The sequence below is a fragment of the Leptonotus elevatus genome, chromosome 4 (assembly GCF_054856555.1).
Source record: "Leptonotus elevatus isolate MCC_2025b chromosome 4, RoL_Lele_1.0, whole genome shotgun sequence".
Classification (NCBI taxonomy): Eukaryota; Metazoa; Chordata; class Actinopteri; order Syngnathiformes; family Syngnathidae; genus Leptonotus; species Leptonotus elevatus.
In genome coordinates this window covers 1,750,189-1,764,224 of record NC_141242.1, presented here as the reverse complement: position 1 = coordinate 1,764,224, position 14,036 = coordinate 1,750,189, and the positions used below count along the sequence as shown (strand labels likewise).

Genomic DNA, 14,036 nt, shown 5'->3' with positions numbered 1-14,036 from the left:
GCAGCATAACCTTTTGCTGTTTTTTCTCTCCATTTTTTTCTTCTTTGTTTCTCTTTTTTCTATATGTTTGCTGTGATCTATATTTGTTCATGTTATCTTGAGTGATTGTTTCACCGCGATTGATATTGTATTGATTATCTTTTGATATTGATATTTGAGAAAGTTGTGTTATCTGTTTGCAATTTAAAAAAAAAAAGATGCCACTACTTCCGACTTCCGAGTTTCACACATCGGCGTCGTTTCCGATCACTGATGGCTGCGTTCCAACACTCGCACTCCCCTGTGTGTGTTCAACCCTCCCCCCGGGGAAAAAAAAGTGTCAATAATTGCTGTGATCAATAAAAAAAATTGCCTCGGGATTTTTCCACTGGCAAGCAGGCACGCTGCATTGATCAACATGTGCAGTACACAATGTGGCCACTTGGCGGCTCGCAAGCATAGCGCTCGCTCTTTTTTTTTCTCTCTCTCTCTCTCTCTCTCTCTCTCTCACTCCTTCTTTCCTCCTCGCACTCTTCTTTTTCTCTCACCCCTTCTCACGTTTTCACTGACTTCATTTGTGTCCGAGCTCTCATGTCGGAGCTTCAACTTTTGAACGGAGAGCACCAGGACGAGGACGCAGTCGAGGAGTTGAGGAGGAAGAGGAGGAGGAGGAGGAAGATGAATCAAGGTGAGGGTCATCATCATGCATGTTCGATGGTGGCACGTACGACGAACTTGACATTTTCAATTCAATTCAACTTGTTTTTCTGGAGGCACACACTCACTGGACACTTGATTAGGTACAGCACAATATAAGCGCCGTGTTGCTTTACATTAGAGATGATTTTTTTTATTAATTCGAATTCATAATAATTAAGGTCGTCAAGAATTAAATGCGTCATAACATACAGTAGACCATCATTACTTGCGAGGATGCCTATTCAAATGTATGGCAATGCATTCACTTTAACCTCTTAGGGAAGGGCGGGGGGGGGGGGGCTCTTTTTCCAGAGTCATTTATTTATCCTTTTTTCCCCAGATTTTTTTTAGTTTGTTTTTCAGAGTATTTTTCTGTTTACATGGAATATTTTTTTCAGATTTTTTTTCAGTTTTTTCCGTCATAAAATTCTTGTTTTTAAAAACAGCAAAACAATTATTCAGAAAATCAATAACTAAAAAAACACACATAAAACAACTATTCCATTAAAGACAAAAAAAACCTCTAAACAACAGACACTGGGAAAAAAACTGCTAAAAATTAAATTACCCATGAGAACTAGATTTCTTTTTCAAATTGAATGCTATACATTTGTGTATAAAAATATATCACTTACAAATATTGCAAAGTAAAAGTATGCGGGGGTCGACTTTATTAACCTGTATGTAACCCCCATATTGCAAAGTGATGCCCACGCATTCTGTCATAAATGTTTAATACCCACTTTTTGCTTGTAAAAGGTTCCGTAATTTTTGTCACACCCACAGTGGATGTGTGTTTAAAAAAAAACGTAATAATGAAAGTAATAAAAATTAAGCTAAACCTAAAGTGTTTTCGAAATAAATAACAGCAGTAAACTAACAAACCTGCTCTGAAAACAAATTTAAAAAAATAACAAAACTGTCGTGAACATTCCCAAACTATCATTACCCTGTTCAACACACTCACACTTTTCCCATCGAAAGGTTTCAACACCCCCACTTTTTGTTACACGAGTGATGGATGTGGGTTTTCCAACAAAGTGTAAAGAATCGTCACATGGCCGTATAGTGTAGCGAAAAGACGCTCGGTCCAACAATCCGTCCAGCGCGATGTGACGAATGGATCGCGTGTCTTTGAGGACAATGACTCCTCATCTTGAGAAATTATGCACAGGTCCTACCAACTTTCTCTTATTTGATGCATTTTCTTCAAAACACAAACGCTCAATTTACAGCATCTGCGTGTGTGTGTGTGTGCTTTAGTTTTTTTGTTTTTTTTCAAATTATTTCGCCGGGAAAAGTGCAGCTGTTGAAGCAACAACCAACTCCAAGCGGGTCTGATGAAAAATCTATAGGTGCATGTTTAAACCTTTCCGGAAGAAAAGTGTGTGTTTTAAAGCGTCTGTTGAGCCGTTTGACTTTGCAGCCGCGGGGTCGAACGATGCCGAGGGGGGTGACGCAGAAGTCGCACGGCAGCTGGAGACCACGACGCTGGAGGACAAAGACGAGCGGGACGAGGACGGCCAAGAAGAAGGTAAATCGTCATCGTCATGGCGACAACACTTACGTCAGACATTAACTTGGAACGGCGCTTTCGGCAGGTAAGGACGGAGACAACGCAGCTGCCAAGAGGAAGAAAAAGAAGAAGAAAAACAAGAGAGGCTGTAAGTGCGTCGCCATAGCAACGTCTATAGTCCGCTATTTACAGTACAAGTCCACAATATTGTAGCAACCTTTGGGGGTGGGTTGCGGGTTGGGTAGTTTCCGACGGTCTGGACGGGCCATGAAGGCATCACAGACTGTTTTGCTTCTTGAAAACTGTTGTTTAAAAAGAGCTGCTAGCTCCATACTTGGCCTGATTATTCACCATCGTTACTTTATTTTTAAAAAAAACTTTAAAAATCAGAGTTAGCTGGCCAAGGATGAAACTTTATTGATGATTTTAATAACCGTGAATCGCTATGCATCACCGTAAGAGCTGAAATCAAAAACCGTGTACATGAACAAACAAAAGTGCTAATAAAAAAACTATTTTATTAAAAAAAAAGAAGTAAATTTTATCTGTTCGCAGGGGCTACCAATATAAAACAGAACATTCCTCGAAGCTCCGCAACAAACTTTCCGAACGTACTTACGCTATCAAGTTGTCTTATGTAGAAACAGCACTAAACCGGAAATCTCTCTCAAAACAAAAGCTATAGCCCAAAACCGGAAGTGACGGCTTACAATGCACATTTCAAATGTCAAAATAAATACAATCTAGTATATATATATATTTGTTGTTACATTGACAAGATTTATCACAAAATTGTAAATTTGTATTGTCAATAAAAAAAAAAGAATTTAAAAATAAATACAATCAATACTGCGGTATCAGAAAATATAATGATGGTAATTGACAGAACAATTTGTGAGCGTGTTTCCTTTCCTCTCTCTCTCTTCCTGTATGTGGGCCACAGTGAAGGGACAGACTGACCCTCCCTCTGTCCCCATTTGCCAGCTTTATCCCAACGGTGACTTCCCTAAGGGAGAGGAGTGTGAATATCCGCCCTCTAAAGACGGGTACATACGCGCCCTTGCCCATTTTATGCTTATTTGTACTCATTAGGTGGTAGCTAATAATGTGCGGGGGCCCATGGTCAGGCGCAGTGCGACGTGGCGGACGTCCAGCGAGGAGAAGCGAGCTCTGGACTCGGCCAACCAGGAGATGTGGAGCGACTTCAGGCAGGCGGCCGAGGCTCACCGCCAGGTTCGCGCCTACGTCATGAGCTGGATCAAACCAGGCATGAGCATGATTGACATCTGGTGAGCTCCCATGATGCGTGAAGATCTTGTTTCGAGTAACTGGCCGTGGATTGTTTAAGCGTCTTACACTAGCGGCAAACTGCAATTGTGAGCAGAAAAACAGGGAGAAGTGGCAGTAAAACAGGCCAAAATCCAGATGTAAAGCAGGTCACGAGGCTAATTTCAAACCAGAAAGGAACACCATGAAGAGGTTTAGAACAAAAAATGTTTTGTGTTCTGATCGTTTCCTTCCATTTCCAAGCACCCCTCAAAATGTGAAGATCATTTTGATTTGACATAGAACAGGTCATGTGATCTCCAGACTCTTGATGCCTGATGTGTTGCTTGTTTTTGTGCCAGCGAGAAGCTGGAAGATTGCTCGAGGAGGCTGATTAAGGAGAACGGGCTGAAGGCGGGCTTGGCCTTCCCCACCGGCTGCTCCATCAATCACTGCGCCGCCCACTACACGCCAAACGCCGGAGACCCCACCATGCTACGCTACGACGACGTCTGCAAAATAGACTTTGGAACTCACATCAACGGTAAAAGCCAGTCCATTCGGCAAATGTGTCGGCGTGACAAATTCTGCCTAGCAACAAGAAGCCATGTTTGTAGAATTTACCATAGGAAGCTACTAGGGGTGTCAAAATTAGTGGGTTCATTTTGAGTTCATTTAAAGTTCCTTTAATGCCACTAAATTCTTTTAACGTGTGATTAATGACTGCCCCATACTTGAAAAGCTTGTACTGGGGGAATTCCAGTTGCAATGCAGCAAAATGTCATCAAAATTTAGCAGTAAGGTAAAAAGTATGGAGGACCAAAACTGCCAAAATAATAACAAAAAAATAAATGACTTGATTAAAATGGATACAAAAATATGATTTAAAAAATTTATATTAAAAATAAATGTGGAAAGACAAAAATAAATATATAAATCTAATTAAATATTAGTCAATAAATAAAAATGCTCTGCTCACATATATTTTTAGAATCTCATTTTTTTCTTCTATTTTTATTTATGTAACTATGTATATATTAGGGGTGTCAAAATTAGTGCGTTAATTTAAAGTTCTTGTAACGCCATAAATTTCTTTTAACGCGTGATTAATGACCGGCCCTTACTTGGAAAGCCTGTACTGGGGGAATTCCAGTCGTCAAAATTGAGCAGTGATACATTGAATAAAAATGCATATATTTGTGTTATATTTTACAATTGTAAAAATTAGCAGAATTTCACAAGTTACTTCATGTTAAAGATTAGATTAGTTCTTAATATGAAAAGAAAAATGCACTGAGCTGTCCCTGTCTTACAAATGCAATTATGCCATCTAGTGGCATAAATATGACCTCAACACAAATCAATATCACGCTCGTTTTTTAACAGTACAGCACATCTTTTTAATTTTAACTACATTTTATGAATTATTATGAAATTACTGTATCAATGACTAAAAGATGCAGCCATGTTTCTATTTAACATTTTTTTCCCACTTTTATGTTAACAAGAGTATGAAAACTTTATGAAAAATATTTATTGTACATTTAAAACAGATATCAAGTTTGTGATTAACCGTGAGTTAACTATTGAAGTCATGCAATTAATTACGATTCAATATTTTAATCGCCTGACAAATATGCAAATCAGGAGGAGTGAATGTTATAGTTTTTTTTCTGGTATGTAGCTTAGCTAAGTGGCGCAGCACCATTTATGATTGATATTGAAATGATATTCAATGTGATGTTGTTGTTTTTTTTGTGCCAGGTCGGATAATCGATTGCGCCTTCACAGTCACTTTCAATCCAAAATACGACAAACTGCTGGAAGCTGTGAAAGATGCGACAAACACCGGCATCAAGGTAACCCCTCCTCCCCCACCTCCGCTTGCTTTGTGTAACAAAAGACACATGCCAACATGCCATCCGCGCGCGCGCTCCAGTGCGCAGGTATCGACGTGCGCCTGTGCGACGTCGGAGAGACCATTCAGGAGGTGATGGAGTCCTACGAAGTGGACATCGATGGCAAAACGTATCAAGGTGATGATGAGCGCGCAGGTCATCGGTATTTTCTCGCACGGATGCGCTGACGCTTTTCATTTGCGCTCACTGGCCGTCTCCTGTTGCAGTCAAGCCAATCAGGAACCTCAACGGTCATTCCATCGGACAGTACAGGATACACTCGGGGAAGACCGTCCCCATCGTGAAAGGTGGAGAGGCCACTCGGATGGAGGTGAGTGCACAAGCGGGACACAAAAGCAAGCCAAAGTCTCAATTTGTGGGCAATTTAAGTAAATTCGTTTTTTTTTTTATTCCTGGAAAAGCTGGTCATTTTTAGTAAGTTAAAATAAATAAGTTCATTCTAAGTCTTATTTGGATACATCTTTTTATTTTTCATTGACTTATACAAGTTATGTATGGGCCACGGAATCGTATCACATTCACTTGGGGAAAAAAACTCCTGTTTTTCTGACAAATTTTTGGGGGCAGCTTTGTTTTTTGTGTATTTTTATTTATTTTTTTCAATATTTTTTTGCTGCCCAAAAATTATTCAGAAAAACAGGAGGAAAAATTCCGGAAGCGAATTGCATTCAATTGAAAAAAAAAAATCCTGTTTTTCTGACTGATTTTTTTGGAGGAGCTTTTCTTTTTTTTTCTGGGGGGAAAATTCTGTCATAAAAATATTCCAAAAACGGAGGGGGGTGTTCTTCAGAAAAACAGAAAAAAAAAACAACAGAAAAACAGGGGAAACATTTTTTTTTTAAACAGAAGAAAAAAAATCTGAAAAATGGGGGAGAAAATATATTAAAAAAAAGAAAAGAAAAAATAATTCAGGGAAAACAAAGCACCAGCTTAAAAAATACATAAAAAACAAAGTTCCCCCCCATAAAAATTTGTCAGAAAAACAGGATATGTTTTGCCCCCAAGCAAATGCAATACGCTTCTGTAATGGGCCAAATTCATGTTGTTGTTTTTTTAAGTTCTACTGGACTAATTTAGCCATTTTCAGCAATAAAAAGTGCAATATTTTGTCTAGAATAAATTTGATGATTTCCTTATTTTTCATGTACAATTAATAGCTTTAAAAAGACAATTTGCAACTTGCTGTCGACTGAAAACGACATCACTTGTGCTCAGGGTTCAGGTAACGACCAATCATGGCTCAGTTTGCGGTCGTCACATGACCAAACAGGTGAAAACAGGTGAGCTGTGATTGGTCGTTACCTGAGCTCTGAGCACCTGAGATGTCATTTGCAGTCGAAACAATAAACAATATTAACTTGTTATTGCTGAAAATCGCTGAACGAGGTAAGTATCCCTTTAAAATGTCTTGGTCTTATTTTTTTTTAATATTACATGACATAGTAGAGGTGTGTAGACTTTTTATATCGATTACATAGGAGGTTAAAAACGTTTTTGGGCGGGGCATCAATTACTTTTGTGACCAATCGCGGCAAGGCTAAGTCGCTCGCTGTCCCCCACATATAGCGAGTGAACATATGAGCATGTTTATTTTTAACCAATCGGATTTCAAATTTGTCCTCCCTTGAAGATGTCAGCAATTTTCCATCCCTGAGATTGGTTGGTTGGAGCAAAATTGTTACAGCAAACTTTGACTAGCAAAACATGTACAGTATGTAGCGATCTCATTCATACATTTAATAATTTCATTTATACATTTGAATATTTTAGTTATTTTATTCGATAAATATTGATTGTGAAATGCGCCAGATGATGCTGTTGCGTTTTTGTACTGTATTGATTAAAAAAAGATGCGAGTGCATCCAATTGAATTGAATTGGGCTACTTTAAAATCGGCTTTTATTGGAGAGATGCAAACCCCTCGTATTGATTGTTTCTGTAATTATGATGTGACAGTGGTGGTATTAAGTGTTGAATTAGTGCCGAAGTATCAAATGTGTCTCATCTTAATTGCAGTCCGATTTGAGCAAGTCAACGTGGGGGGAAAAAAAAAGTGCTTGGCCTGGTGTCTCCATAAATCTTGGATATAATTGGAAGAAAAGCGTCAAGTCGAGCTTACGCCGCGGTCGCCCCGACAGCTTCCCTCTCTCACCCTCGTCAGCACTTTAATTACGCCTTTAATGGAATGAAATTAGCTGCCGCATGGGCTCGTTTTTCTACCACGTCTGTGAATTGGCTGCCGGAGCCAAGATGAGGACGAGGACCTCAAGGTCCTTGCGTGGCTCCTTGCTGCAGTGTGGCAAGTGGAGGTGACTTTATCTGGACACAAATGATTTGAATTGGCAAGCTGCAGCGTCAAGCTTTTCGACCTTAAATGTGTACTGCACTCGACTGGCCTGGACAACACAAACAGGCCTGCTGATGTGGCAGCTTTGCATCGAAGCCTACTTAGCTAAGTGTGTTTGTTTGTGTGTGTGTGTGTGTGTGTGTGTGTGTGTGTGCGCGCTTGCAGTGGTTGGGTGGGCCACAGGGCTGCAAGGGGTTAGATTATCAAAGTCAGTGTTATCAGCTCACGTGAAGAAGAGCTGCATGCTGATTCACGCTCACAATGTTTTTTCATTTAGAAATGTGTGGCGCTAGATTATGGAGGAACATAGCTGCCAAAATAAAAAATAAATAAATGACTAAATAAACGAATGAAAGTGAAAATTTACAACAGATATAAAAATATAATTAAAAAAATAAAAATAAAAACAATATATATATATATATATATATATATATATATATAATTTATTGATTTTTTAAATATTTATTTATTATATTTATATATATGTTTTTGTATTTATTTTTTCTTTTATTTATTTATTTAGGAATATATATTTTTTGTTGTTGTTGTTGTTTTTATTTCCATTTTGATAAAAAAATGTTATGTTTAATTTTTGAATTTTATTTTTATATCCGTTTTTATTTTCACTTTTATTCATTTATTGATTTTTTAATTTTGGCCGTTTTGGTCCTTCATACTAGATAACCACCAGAGGCCCATCAGGTATTATCCAATTGTTTATAATATTCTATGTTACATACATTATCTTTTTAACAAACCATAATCACCTTACTTCAAAATAATAGACAGTTTTAACACAAAATTTGATATTAATGGCAATTAGAGAAGCTAAAAGAGATGATGCTAATGAATGCCAACACAATCCATCTGTGGAAACTTCAGCTAAAAATCGCCACACACAACTTTGAATGGCAGCGTTAGCTCGAGTGCTAATGCTCACACTGCAAAAGGTGTCCTGGCTTGTCCACCAATATGACATGACAGCTGACGTAGGTTACAAGCCAGTGTACTGCAGACACGCGATGCTTCTGAAGCTATTTTTAAAAGGGCTGCATATTATTGTGGCTTTTATGCTCATAAGACATTCTGGATGTGTGGTTTTTTTTTCTCATGTTGTTGTTGTTGTTCATCAGGAAGGTGAAGCTTACGCCATCGAGACGTTCGGCAGCACAGGCCGCGGCGCAGTCTACGATGATATGGAGTGCTCACATTATATGAAAAATTTCAACGTGGGACATGTACCCATAAGGTTTGGCTTGGAACAAAAGAATAGATGATTGTGTTTAAAAAAAAATTAAAGAAAAAGGTAGTATCGAGGACCAAAATTGCCAGAAGTTAATAAATACATAAAAAGTGAAAATAAAAACTGATTAAAAAAATATAATAAAAAAATTAAATATAAGTGTATATAAAACATCAAAAATAGGTATAGGCCTAAAGAGTTACATAAATAAAAGTAAAAATACATTTAAGAAATGTTTTTATATATATATAAATAAATGTGAGCAGACCATTTTTATTTATTGACTAATATTTAATTATATTTATATATTTATTTTTGTCTTTCCACATTTATTTGTAATATTTATATATGTACAGTTGACAATATCATTGCGCATGTGTAAATAATACACTCCATTCAAGATTACAGTCAATGTATTGAGTGACGATTGATTTTCAACAACCGCCCGGCATTGCCTTCGATTTGTAATGAAAGACTGAAATACTGAGACGCGACTTTTCATCTCGGCACCGCCGCAGACTCCCGCGGAGCAAGCACCTGCTCAACGTGATCAACGACAACTTCGACACGCTGGCGTTCTGCCGCCGCTGGTTGGACCGGCTGGGCGAGAGCAAGTACCTGCTGGCGCTGAAGAATCTGTGTGACCTGGGCATCGTGGACCCGTACCCGCCTCTGTGCGACATCAAGGGCAGCTACACCGCGCAGTACGAGCACACCATCCTGCTCAGGCCCACCTGCAAGGAGGTGGTCAGTCGGGGCCGCGACTACTAAGATAAAAGACACGCCAGGCTGATACAATGTGTTAACAGGTGTCCATCCAATTTATTAGATTTTTTTTAAAAGCGAATTTACTAAAAAAAAAAATGCAAAACAGACATGCGACTTATCTGTTCTTCTTTTGCGAGTATTGAGAAGGGACTCCGCCGCTGTAGATGGCGGTATACACCATAGAGATGTGATCCACCGGTAATTTAAAAGAAGAAGAAAAAAGACCAGGAAGTTACTGTGCCGTGTGATTACGTCGTATGAGTTTTTGTAATTCTTGATAAACCGTAGCGTTTCTTTGCTGTTTTCTATCTAAATTAGCATTAATATTCGCTTCTTTAATTAATTCCAAAAATATTTCAGTTACGTCGCCCCCCTAAACATACCTTACTTTATCGTCGGACATTGCTGTAACTAGTAACTACAAACGTACGTGTGACGTAATATCCGGTCACAACGTGCGACGTGTATCCGGTCTTTCCAGCGGTTTCCTCCTTTATTCGATACGCTTCAAAATCTACCCCCTCTAAGCATAAAACGTTTGTTTGTTTTGCGAATTTTTGGCCCTTTTTTTTTAGAATTTCTAGCGTTTCCATTTATTTTTTATTTTTGCATTTCTTGAAAATTCGAATAAAAATGGGTGGATGGAAACCTGCTTGTGTTGGGAACCATTTACGTCCGTATTAGTGGTGGGCCTACCGCTTAAAAGCAATGAGCCTCATCGACAACCGAATTGTTTGATGGAATTGTATCTTCATTTGGGGGAACGAACAGTCCTTGAGAGCCGCTATCCTGCCTGTTTTAGATGTCTCCCTCCTCCAACACACCTGACTCAAATGATCAGCTCATTAGCCAGTTCTGAAGCCTGTTAACAATCCTGATCAGGTGTGTTGGAGGAGGGAACCATCGAAAACAAGCAGAACAGCAGCTCTCAAAAGACCAGGGATTTGTGCTTTTGTTTACTTCTCCAAATGAAACTATACACATAATATTTATATATAATACACGCACACAGCCACACAATATGTAAGTTAGACACAATACTGAGTGTTGATGAACTACTTTTAGGAAATATGCAACAAGAAATATATGCAAAAGATCATGCCCAAAAAAAGTTTGCTGTTTTTACCTTGTCCGAATTCTGGAACTCCGTCAAGGCGCATCTCAGGTCGTCACAATGTTGGGGGAAATTTATTTGAGTCGTTCAATGAGAAAAAGTCAAACTCAAATGATCTTATATGAGATTCCATGCTCTTGAGATGGTGAATTTAGGGTCTTTGTTAGCTAACAAACCAACGTTTTTCACAATGTATGTAGTAAATCTATATACAGAATATGAGTTGTGATTTTTTTTTTTATTGAATGACTGAAATATGTTTATCATATTGTGATTTAGTGGACGGGTAAATGCTGTGAAAAGTGTACATGTTGAAAGAAAACCTGGAAAAGTGTGAAACAACCACATCCCGCCTAGCTGTAATAAATAATAACACATCATGTTTTACACATTTCAGAAAGCAATGGCAAGAAAAAACATTGGCTCAAGTAATCAATAAAATCAACTTTGATAAAAAAAAAAGAAGCTCTCATTGCAACATAATATCTGACATTAGTCTATGCATATTTGTAGAGAAATAAAGTCCAATTTTGTTTAGAGTCAAATGCATATTTTTAAAATGACTCCTGAATGAAAGGTGTATTACATAAATAAAAGTTGTATTTTTCAAATGCACTTGATAAATGATTTTCTTCCCTTGTTTAATTTTGACTTTGATGCAATCTTATCTTGAAAAAATGGTATCGTGGCCGGGCAATGTTTGCATATCAAGTGACCATCTGTTATTGTCTTGAGATTCAGAGGGCAGAGCAAGGGGAGGGGGCTTGGGGGCAGCGGGGCAGGAAGAGGAAGGGGAGGGGCTTTTTGGGATGCTGAGAGTATAATGGTGACTGCAAGTGGGAGGAGCGGGACAGATGCATGGGGAATTAATGGCTTTTGGTCACAAAATGTGCTCTGTCCAGAAATTTCTGAATAAATAAAACCTTCGAAGGAACTGTTCACCGATCTCAACTCTGATTCTGAAAACAACATTACGAACACGCGGAAAACTTACAGGATCGTTTTCCAACAAGAGTCAGCTTTAAAATTAAATACGCTTAGTTTGATTATATCATAAATATAAAGATTTATTTTGTGCATTTGTAAGAATGTTGTTGTTTCAAAAGTTTGTTTTTATAGTGGAACAGCATATGTTCGTTATGTGCGTGTTGTATGGGGACGCTAATGATTGACGCATTGCTACGTCATTAGCCAGCCTGAAGAGCTACTGTTGGAATTTTTTTTTATTAATTAAGAACTTCTGTTGTCGCTGTTGGAAGAAGCTATTTTACTCCTCTCTAGTACATTTGGCCAATGAGGTAACATATTTGCAAGCATTTGCACTCTTTCTGTTAGTATTTACGATGCCTTTTGGAAGTAGTGTACTATTGTTAGCTCGCTAGCATGCTAACGCTAGTCCGTTAGCATGCTATCATCGTTAGCTTTTTAGCAGGCTTATTTAGTGGATGTTAACAGGCCTATATGGCAAATGGAAGTTGTTGTTTTTTATTGTTTATATCTTGATGTTCTCTATGAGAATAATTTTGTGTTATTTCGCTTTTTAATATGGTGTTTTCTGTATTTTGTACAGTTCTCACGGCACTGTGAGAAGTTGAGAACTGTGTGAAACACGGTGTGGAAAAAGTAGCACTCGGGGTTCAAAAGGAAACTTAAATGTTTCTGGAGAGTGGAGTGCACATTTGTTTTATAATGTGGCAAATACACACTTCAAGGAAACATGAACTGAAATGTGAACCTTTCCTGCATTTTTGTCATTATTCCGTTTGCAGCAAGGTTATCATAGTGATACTCAGCTGCACAGAAGCGTTTAGGGCTACTGAGAGTCATTTTGACACATTCACACTTCTCTGGAAAAGAGCAGGTTTAGTGTCCAAAAGGAGACCAAAACCGAGGTAACCAAGGTACGAAGATTCCAGCTGACGAGCAATATACTAACACACAGTAGGAGTGGCACGGCTCAGGGTGTAGATTGGCTGTCTCCCAACCTGAAGTGGTGGCTTTGTTCCGCAACCTTTGAGTGACTTTTTTTTTTTAGTCAAAATCTTTCCTTGCAAAATTTACTGAGAATTTTTGAGTGAAAAATCTTTAACAGAATTTTTCATGGAATAGACAAATTCTCCCGTACACAGTAAAAATATTTTGAGTGAAATTTACTCTGATTATTTTACTCTCTTGCAAGTGTAAATTTTACTCTGTTTAGCGAGACCAAATACTCACTACTCTACAAAATTTACTGTGTACATTTACTGTCCCCTGAAAATAAGTCAATACACAGTCATGAATGTGTATAGCGCTGGCAACAAAAGTGAGCACACCCTTAAGTGAAACTGTCCAAATTAGGCTAAATCAGCCATTTTCCTACCCGGCATTATGTGATACGTTAGCGTTTGGTGTGAATGGGGAGCAGGTGTGTGCGCACTTTTTGTGTATAGACTGCAGCTTGTTAAACGTGTACAAGATGACATGTGACTCACCGGAGTGGTGCAGTGCAGAGAAAAAACGCTCCTCTGGCCTCAAGTGTGTGGCCTCTTTATTTTTGTCCTTGTGTTGCCTGGCGGCCATGTGGAGGACTTCCACCTGTGAGCTGTGCCGCAGAGAAAAAAAAACTGTGATCCTCTCCCACAATGCAGTGGCAGGAAGTTGCAAAGTACATACCAACTGTAATATTTTGTTACCATACATAAGAAAATTTTATATAACTGATAGGAAACATCATTTTTACCATTTGATACATTTCAGTCTATACTTATGTCTTTTTCCACCTCTGTATGACAGCGATTCGTGGCCCTCACCCAGCAATGCAGTCGCCGGTGTACGGGTCATACGCCCCCCCCCCCCCCCCCCCCCCCCCGCAGTCGCATGGCTGGCAGCCATATTGGCGAAGCCCCACGTGTCCCACGGCGCAGCTGTCGCAGCGGGGGCCCGCCCACACCTGGTTTACACGTGCAATGCCCGCCGACAGGGTTACAAAGGGCCAGGCCTCCCGCCAGGGTAGAACCCACCCGGTGGCACGAACAGGCTGAAGAAGAAACGAGGCAGCGTGTTAATGTTGAATGTCAAGTCAAGTTCATTTGTTTTATTATTCACAAACGAGTCTCAAAAATGAGACGGCTGTTTTTCACGTGAGGCATTAATTACTAGAGGCAATAGACAGCAAAGAACATGCAATTGGTATATTTATT

The 14,036-nt window shown here is 38.9% G+C and overlaps 1 protein-coding gene across 2 annotated transcripts; it reads left to right on the top strand.

Annotated features, from left to right (window-relative positions):
- Window positions 1-519: 519 nt before the first annotated feature.
- LOC147174959 (methionine aminopeptidase 2-like) lies at window positions 520-11,469 on the top strand. Of its 2 annotated transcripts, XM_086073845.1 has the most exons (11): window positions 521-667; window positions 2,105-2,212; window positions 2,280-2,342; window positions 3,138-3,240; window positions 3,322-3,483; window positions 3,823-4,004; window positions 5,225-5,319; window positions 5,400-5,496; window positions 5,586-5,689; window positions 8,863-8,978; window positions 9,491-11,469. In XM_086073845.1, the coding sequence occupies exons 1-11, from the start codon at window positions 571-573 to the stop codon at window positions 9,741-9,743; spliced, it is 1,380 nt and encodes a 459-aa protein (XP_085929971.1). In that variant the 5' UTR covers window positions 521-570; the 3' UTR covers window positions 9,744-11,469. The 2 variants fall into 2 exon arrangements, with proteins under 2 accessions (XP_085929972.1, XP_085929971.1); XM_086073846.1 differs by lacking the exon at window positions 3,138-3,240 and having other exon boundaries at window positions 520-667; window positions 3,287-3,483.
- The last annotated feature ends 2,567 nt before the right edge of the window (window positions 11,470-14,036 follow it).